This window comes from Lampetra fluviatilis, chromosome 10 (assembly GCF_964198595.1).
Source record: "Lampetra fluviatilis chromosome 10, kcLamFluv1.1, whole genome shotgun sequence".
Classification (NCBI taxonomy): Eukaryota; Metazoa; Chordata; class Hyperoartia; order Petromyzontiformes; family Petromyzontidae; genus Lampetra; species Lampetra fluviatilis.
The window spans coordinates 9,060,472-9,069,575 of NC_136284.1; the positions used below are offsets into that span (position 1 = coordinate 9,060,472).

Genomic DNA, 9,104 nt, shown 5'->3' on the forward strand with positions numbered 1-9,104 from the left:
CGGGTCGGTGAAGGCGAGGGGGCATGGATGTAAAAGCAAGTAGAGTACAATAATGGGATTTGCTGCACCGTGCTTTGTTGACAACGTAGCGGCGAACCCACGATGCCGATGGAATTAAAACATTCATACACAAAGTGTATCCCCCCCCCACCCCAAATTGTATTCCCATTGCACTATCGACCTCATGTTACCAGATGTAGAATCCGTTCGGAACGCTCACACAAGGAGAACTGCATCACCCCGTGTCAGAGAACAAACCGTGGAAGCAGATATCATAGAAATACGTTTGATGTTCCTTCAATTGCTCTACCTATTACTATATATATGTGTGTGTGTACATGTGATGATGTACGCGTGGGTATAGTCGCAGCTAAGCAATTGCGTGTGGATATTTCAGATAAAACATACTTGCATCTGACAGGCAGAGTGCATACATGTGGAAGACTCATTGAAGCTGCAGATCTCTATGCGTCACCCACCGCACGAGTCTCATCGCTCTCAAGCAAGCATGCTCGCGTCTCTGACCCCACTCCCCCTCCACTCGCTCTCCGGCACGATGGGAGGTCGCTCCTTCTCTTCTGCTCTTCTCGAAGACATCTCAATGCTCCTGGGTGTCCGCGGGTGTGCGGACACCCACGTTTCGCACCGCATTCGGGGAGCTTCTTCAGTGGTACGCCAGATCTTGAGGAAGCTCCCAGGACGCGGGGCGAAACGTCGGACATCACCCCGAACAACACGCGGTATAACCCGAATGCACGTCCACAATTGCACATTTTTGGCTCGGTTAAGCTCATGCGAGCGTATTCCCTCCACGTGTCACAGACTCATTCTGTTTCGCCACAGCGTCGGCACATCGCGTGACTGCTTCCTCTCCCCCTCTTTTCTGTAGTTCCTCCTCCTGCCTTTGTGTTGTCCACTTTCTCTCTCGCTCTCTTTCTTCTTCTTCGAGAGAGTGAATAATGTGCTAATTATAAGTTGACATGATTAGTGTTACCATGAAGAATTCAATGAGTTTGCGCCGCACTTGCAAGACCCAATTTCCGAGTTATACAAGAGCCACTCGTCACATGCTCAAGTATTTTCCGGGAATCCTTTCTTGCATACTCTCTCTCTCTTGGCTTCTAATACATCTCATTTTTTTACTGTGTCTGTGCACGTGCGTATGTTGAACTGTCGTGCATTGTCTATGTCCGTCAGCAACACTTGTCCCAAACGTCTCTGCAACGGGAGATGTTCGTCTTTGCGCGTGTTTTTTAGTCTGTACGCGTGTCCGTGCGTGTGTGTTTGTAGCAATGTCTTTGTGCTTGTATGGGTGGGGGAGCGGTGGTGCAGCGGATAGCGCGGCGCGCTAACCGATGCATTACCGCTCACGGCCAACACGGGTGACGATTATCTTAACTGGTCCTGGGCCTCGCCTAGGTCTACTCAGCCTCAAATGAGTACCGGGTGCGGTGTGTATACATCGCCACTGATGGGACAAAGGCGGTCGGGCATATTGCTGGGTGTACCGTTACGGCGTTCGCTATCAACACTTGTACCGATAATCTGTGAAGGCTATTCGGGGGATCTTTATCGTTGTGCTTATGTGCGCATCTGTGTGCACTGTGTGTTAGTAGCGGCAGAGCAGTGAGAGTGCAGCGGTTAGCGCACTGCGCTTCGATCCCAGCGACCCGAGTTCACAATCAGTGAGCAAACTTTCTATCTCGACACGTCCTGTAATGAGTGCCTGGTCCGGTGTGTAGACACAAGCACTGGGGAGACAAAGGCGGCAGAGCGTGGTGCTGACCACACCGTGCCCTCGTCCGCGGGTTCCGGTCTTCATAGGTGCTAACATGCACTTGCCCCAACAGTCTGTTAAGGCTATACGGGGCGGGGGCGTCTTTGTCTTTGTTTGTTAAAAGAGCAATTGGTGAAAGCTCGTCATTTTACAGCCTGCGGTGGAAAATCGACATTCGTATGCCGGCGTCAGTCCAATCAACGGACAATCACTGTCGACTTCCACAAAGTGGTACCAAATGTATCGACCCCCATCATTGGGAGTGCAGATGTGAGCAACTCTGATGTCGGCGTGGTCAACGCTGGCATCGCCACCACCACCATCATCGTCGTCGTCACCATCGAGTATTCATTACGTCACTCGCGCGATTGCATCCCGACACCACGACGCGCTCTGACGCGGCGTGTATAAATGACCACGCGGTCTCAAAGCTCAGGGATTCACCGCTCTCCTGCCCACAACTCTCACTCGCCTCTCGCCCTCTTCTCTCTCTCTCCACTCCCATGCGCTCCGAACGCGGCGGATCAACACGGCTCCCACCATGCTCCTACCGCTACTGTGAGTAACCGCCTGCTGCACTCACACTTCATACTGTTACACCCAAAGAAATCATTACTGTCATCATCATCATAAGCATCATCATCATCAGGATATAAATGTCAATGCATAAGTGTGTATGTGGTTCACACGATGATTATGCAGCTGCAACAGTGCATCTTCAAAATAATAATCATCATCAGCAGAATTCTGCCAATGTTCATGTGCAGCGGAACATGCGGTTCACAGCGTCATCATGATCAGCATCATCATCATCCGCACCAGCAGCATAGTCATTCACTGGCTCACGTGGAAGTGTATGTGATTCGGATATCGTTGATGATTATCATCAACCGATAACCGGTTATCATCATCATCGCCGATATAATGTCCATGTGCAACAGTGTACGTGGTCACAACTGGTACGAGTGGTGTCAAGATGGGCCTCTGTAAAGGAGGTTCGTGAAGGGCGCTACTGGGGAGTTGGAAGCAGTTTGCCCTCCAGCAAAAACGAATAGGAGCGATGCTCACAACAACAAGCAGAGCGCCGGGTGGTTAAAACGCAGACAATTGGCACAGTGGGGAACTCAGTTGTGGTGCACCTGCGAGTCATCCCAGTCAGTCAACCCATGGAACCTGGGTCCCTCCCGTGACCGACCTCCTGCCAGCGAGCCTTCGACACTTCACGTAACCCAAAAGTGCACCTAGCCTGGCACAAGAGCCGTGGCGACGTCACAGCCACTTAGTGGTGAACGGCGGTTGTTGTTGTGGTCAAGCTTACACCGAAATTGCAAGCAGCGCTGTCGTAATTTCCACGCAGAATTTGATGTCCAACGATGCGTGCATACGGTTCAGCCGACAATGATGACCACCATCGTGCAATTGCTCATGCGCGACAGTGCACGTGTTTGCGACGACGATTATGATGGACTGTGATGCTCATCATAACCATGATCGTCGTCGAGTTCACCACCAGCACCACTTTCTTCATGCCAATGTGCTGCCCGTGTCGAGCAGTCGTGGCCACCACGTGGCCTGCGTGATGCCTCCTCTCTCACCCGCAGCGCGGCCGTCGCGTCTCCTTGAGCACGCTGCGTCCCCTCCCCCATTGGCGGCCGCCCTCAGTCGCAGTGGCATTGGCCTCTTTTACCGATGATGGGATGTTGGTTATTTGTATACAAGATATTACATATATATGTGTGAAATGATTCTCGCCACCTGCAGAAGACCGCTTGTGTTGCGATCGAAACGTCGTGGGGTTTTTTTTGCTTTAAATTTAGATTTTTGTTTTCTATCTACGTGACTTTACCGAAAGAACCAAGAATATTTTAAATGATATTAATATGAAATATATACAATTTCCACCACTTAAAAAATGCATATTTGCAATAAATTAAATAGTAATACATTTTCACAACAGTTTAATTATTATGTTTATTCTGACTCGTGTGTGTGTGTGTGGTCTTCAAATAGTATTATGGCTGCAGTGTTTTGTTTTCACACGCATGAGTCTGTTTGCTTTTTTTTACTGCAGATGCCGCTTCGCCAAAACTCGAGCTGCTGCTGCTACATCTGAGTGGCTCCTAGCCGCTTCTACTCCTCCATCTCTCTAATCTCCCCCCATCTCCCCCCTCGCCCCTTGTCATCTCCCACATTATCTCTCTCATATCTCCCCCATGCATCTATCCCATTTCACCATCGCCTGCCGAAACCTTCTCGTCTCCGAACTTTCCTGTCTCCCCAATCTCTGTCATCCCACACTTCTCCTCTGCCTCCACATCTCTCCGACCTCTCCAAATCTCACAACCTTCCCTCATCTTCCCGATCTCTTTCATCTTCCCATCTTCCTCATTGATCCCATCTTCCTCATCGATCCCATATTCCTCATCGATCCTATCTTCATCATTGATCCCATCTTCCTCATTGATCCCATCTTCATCATTAATACCATCTTCATCATCGATCCCATCTTCCTCATCGATCCCATCTTCATCAATTATCCCATCTTCCTCATCGATCCCATCTTCCTCATCGATCCCATCTTCCTCATCAATCCCATCTTCCTCATCGATCCCATCTTCATCAATTATCCCATCTTCCTCATCGATCCCATCTTCCTCATCGATCCCATCTTCCTCATCAATCCCATCTTCCTCATCGATCCCATCTTCATCATCGATCCCATCTTCCTCATTGATCCCATCTTCATCATCAATTCCATCTTCCTCATCGATCCCATCTTCATCATCGATCCCATCTTCCTCATCAATCCCATCTTCCTCATTGATCCCATCTTCATCATCGATCCCATCTTCATCATTGATCCCATCTTCATCATCGATCCCATCTTCATTAAATCCATCTTGCCCCCGATCACTCCCCACATTCACATTCTCGTACTTTCTATCTTCAACATTTGCCGATTCCCCCTATCTCCATATCTAGCTCGTCATCTCCTCGTCCACTCATCTTATCCCCCATCTCCTCATCTCCCCCCCCCCTCTATCTCTCTGTGTGTCTGCACAGGAAAAACGGCGCCCCGTTTAGGGGGCTGAAGCTCCTGGCTGCCCTGGGGGGCCTCTGTCTCCTGCAGGCGACACTCGGAGCCGCCGCGGAGAGCAGGCCACCACACCCGAGCCCCCTGTATATCCGAGGTGAGACCCCCCCTTCTCGGGTTGGGTCAGCGACCACCTCGTCAGCTACTGTAACGAGGGGGCGGTGTGTTGTCATGTTAATAACACATCTCCCCGTTTGCTCAGATAACATCGCCAAGTCTCGTGACACGTTCATCAGGAGGGTGCTGAATTTAAACACTTTATAATATTCCCCTGTCTTTCACCGAGTCTCTTTATATGAAGCATTTCCATCCTATCTCCTTGTCTGTGTGTGTGTCTCTCCGTGCGTCTCTCTGCGTCTCCACAATGTCTCTCTCCGCACGTCTGTGTGTGTGTGTGTGGGGAGCGATAGTTTAGCGGTTAGCGCGCTGCGCTATGAACCCGGCGACACGGGTTCGATTCCCACGCAGTGCCAACATCAGTGACAATTATATGAATCGGTCCCGGGCCCTCCCCTAGGTCGACTCAGCCTCAAATTAGTACCTGGTGCGGTGTGTAAACATTGCCACTAGGGAGACAAAGGCGGTCGGGCGTGGTGCTGGCCACCCACCCCCCTCGTGTACCGTTCCGGCCTTCATAGGTGCTCGCTAACAGCACTTGCCCCTACAGTCTGTTAAGGCTATACAGGGGATCTTTGTCTTTGTCTCTCTCTCTCTGCGCACCTCTGTGTGCCCACGTCTCTGTGTGTAAGCGACTCCCCCCCCACTCGCCTCGACCCTTCACGCACCTGACAAACCCTGGCCTCCATCGCCCTCTCGCTGTATATGCCCCCCCTCCACTCGCTACAGGTATCGTGATTTTGGTCTCCTCTGAGTACGACATAAGCAGCTCAACAAATGTCGCATCCCGCCCTTGTCAGTCCACTGCTGGATGAACTTCAACCCACGCCGCGTGCCTCGTTTTGGGGCCGCGTTGCGTTCACCACAATTGGCCCCCGCTCGCGATCGGTGTTTCAGAACCGGTTCAGGTATCACTCGCCACTGGCGTTGGTCGCCGCAGGGAATCGAACTCACGTCGCAGCCGGGTTCGTGGCACAGCGCGCTAACCGCTGCGCCACGGCTCCCCCCCCCCCACTCCACATCCTCCCTCTCGTAACTTGACTTTGTTCAATGTTAGCATCTTCGCATTGAAAGTTGTTGGGCTCGTGCGCAAGTGCTCCCGAAGGTTCCAACTTCTCGTCCCGGTTGTGTGGCAAACAAAACCGAGGTGCCAACGAAGTGTGTCTGTGTGTGTGTGTGCGTGTGTCTGTGTGTGTCTGTGTGTGCGTGTGTCTGTGTGTGTGCGCGCGGTGGTGTAGCGGTTAGCACTACGCTGCGCTACGAAACTGGCGACCCGGGTTCGATTCCCGCTCACGGCTAAACCAGTGACGATTATTTGAACCGGTCTTGGGCCTCCCATAGGTCGACTCGGCCTCAAATGAGTATCTGGTGTGGTGTGTAAACATGTTGGCCACCCAACCCCCTCGTGGGCCGTGCCGGCCTTTATAGGTGCTCGCTAACAGCACTTGCCCCTACAGTCTGTTAAGCCTATACGGGGGATCTTTGTCTTTGGTGTCCATCACGATGTTTCTCGACCGTTTCGATGACTTTGCTTTGAATGCCTCGTGGTGGTGCCCCTCCCCTTGGGCTCAAACCCGACTCGATAAAAAAATAAAGTCTTCGCGTTTCCATGGCGTCACGACACGGCGAATTGAAGATTCGCGACGCGCGGAGAAACGCCGCATTGACCGGTGCGCAACACGGGGCAGCTCACGGCGCTGCAGCGCGACTTCGATTAAAGAGGGGGCGGCGGGGGGGGGGAGGTGCTGCAACACTAATGATGTGCGGGGGGGAGAGGGGCACGACGCAGTCAATATTATACAAACGTTGACTTAAAAAAATATTTTTTTAAAGGGAGGCCCGAGGCTCTTCATCGGTGGGACCTCAGCCGGGACTCCTCGCCTCTCCCCCGAGGCTACGGGAGTTGGGAGATCATTCTCGTCCGTGGGACTCACTGATTTACTGCTGCACGTGATCCACACCACGCGCGCGCGATAATGATACCACGCCCTTTTGGCAAGCCCACCGCTGGATTAATGTATTTAATACGGCCGTGTATCGGATGGGGTATATGATGCCGCTGAAAGTTATTTGTACGTTTTTTTTTAATAATGAAGTCGCCATCATATTTTCTCAACCACCGCACCCATACCACCTCCCGCCCCCCCCGCCTCCGCCCCCCACCAAGGTCGAGAAGTGAACCCGCTGTGGTACGTGGGGCGTGGAGTGCGCCCAATCGGCCGCTTTGGGAAGAGGCAGATGCCGTGGGTCTCGGACGCGCCCGTTCGGATCCGGCAGCAGGAGACCGCGTGGCCCGACGCGTACCTGGCGAGAAGGGGCCTCTGGCTGCTCGAGGGGGCCACTGGGGCTCTCCTGGTCCGTCGGGAAACCCCTTCGCCGGGGCTGGCTGCGTCACGGTTCGGATCCCGTCTGCGGATGAAGCGTCTCGGTTGAGAAATTTCGCTTTTGCAGCTCGTGGTTGGTTAGTTTGTTTATGGGTGTGTTTGTTAGTTTGCTCGTTTTGGTTATTTTGTTATCCTTCTGCGGTGTTTTTTATTTTATTTTTGCCGAGCTCGCACGGGGCATTGTTATTCTACTGCCCGCTTTGTCGAATAACCGAAGTTGCCTCATTTCCCTTTCTGGTCTGAAATGTGGGTGGTGTGAGAGTGGGGAATGTTTCCGATGCCCCCCTCCGCCCTCTTCTTCGTCGCCAGCAGTTACTGGGACAAACGCCAAACCGATCCGCCTCGGGCGTTTCAGAAAAGATGTTTCATCCAGACTCATGTCTGTTCTTTAACCCTCTCTCGGGCATCATGGTCGATGCGCTGGGCCGTTATAATACAGGGTGCTTCAAAAAATGTTAAAACACTTACATGGGGCAATCGTTTTTAATGGACAAACAACAGGTACTACACTGTAACATGATAACAAATGCAAGTTAATATCTTCAGAAAGCCAAAGAGTCGCCACCTGTTCCCCGTAATTGTCAACGCACGCCTGGAATCTTCACCAGGTGGTCTCCAGAGCCCGGAGGCACACTTCCTGTGGTGTTGTTGCAAATTCTCAGAAGTGTTAAAATTTGTTTTGAACCACCTTGTAATATACGACCGCTACTGTCTGAAGAAACATTCAATATATTTAGCTCGGCTGGCACGGCGCCCCACGGTGGAGCGATGTTAACTACCTCGCCTGGTATACAGGATCACCGTAGGTTCTGACGCCCGCTGTACATTTGGGGTCTCTCTCCCCGTGGCCGTGTGGATTTTTTTCTCCGGTTTTTCCCCTTAACGTTTAGAATCAACAGCACGCGTTTAGAGTATTCGGCTGCTTTACATGTCCCGGTAATAAGCCGCCACTGCGTTGAGCTGTCGTTTGTGGCCAGGTCACTTCTGAATAAGAGCTATCTAGCTCAGTGGGCCTTACCTGGTAAAAAAAAAATTTAATGAATAATTTATATTCGGCGTATTCCTGACGTCGAAAAATCACATTCAACAAAAAACACGTGTTTTGCGTTTAACAATTTACGCATGAGAGGGTTAAAACAACACACGCGTTAATAATATCTGAATAAGCATCTTTGATATGTTATGCATCTTCCCACAGTCCAACGGATGTCAGTCTGCCTTTTCTTGTTTATCGACGTAAAAAAGTGTCATTTCCAGCCGTTTGTCAATCTACTGTTGGATGAAAGCAGGCCTCCACCATACCCGTGTCAGTCACGGGGGTTGTTTGTCCATACTCCACCACGCGGGTCAGTGAAGGGGATGTGTTGAGATGATCACGAGCTGCTGATGTGTTAGCCGTGGTCTGGATATCCACCTTAGCGATGCGATAAGGTGGGTATAAATAACGAATTAAGCAGTGGCACGTCGCACGCACCTGAAGATTGGTAAAGTCGTTGTGGCTCGCGTGAAAGGCAACGTTTCAGAAGCTCTGCTCCATGCGATGTGACCTCATCGCATAATCGCCCGTGCAGTTGTGCCGCCGTGTAACGTGAATTAAGCATGATTTGAAAATAAGAAAATAAACTTTCAAAATCAAAGTCATCCATCGCGACATTATTCCAGTGGGAGTTGGGGGGGGGCAGTGAGGGGGGGGGGCAGGGTGAGGGAGGGAGGGTGGCATCCATGAAGCGTG

At 51.4% G+C, this 9,104-nt stretch overlaps 1 protein-coding gene across 1 annotated transcript; it reads left to right on the forward strand.

The window, feature by feature from the left end:
• The first annotated feature begins 2,218 nt into the window (after positions 1 to 2,218).
• PRLH (prolactin releasing hormone) lies at positions 2,219 to 8,384 on the forward strand. The gene is made up of 3 exons (XM_078860009.1): positions 2,219 to 2,335; positions 4,841 to 4,968; positions 7,156 to 8,384. The coding sequence occupies exons 1-3, from the start codon at positions 2,319 to 2,321 to the stop codon at positions 7,419 to 7,421; spliced, it is 411 nt and encodes a 136-aa protein (XP_078716135.1). The 5' UTR covers positions 2,219 to 2,318; the 3' UTR covers positions 7,422 to 8,384.
• Positions 8,385 to 9,104: the final 720 nt, after the last annotated feature.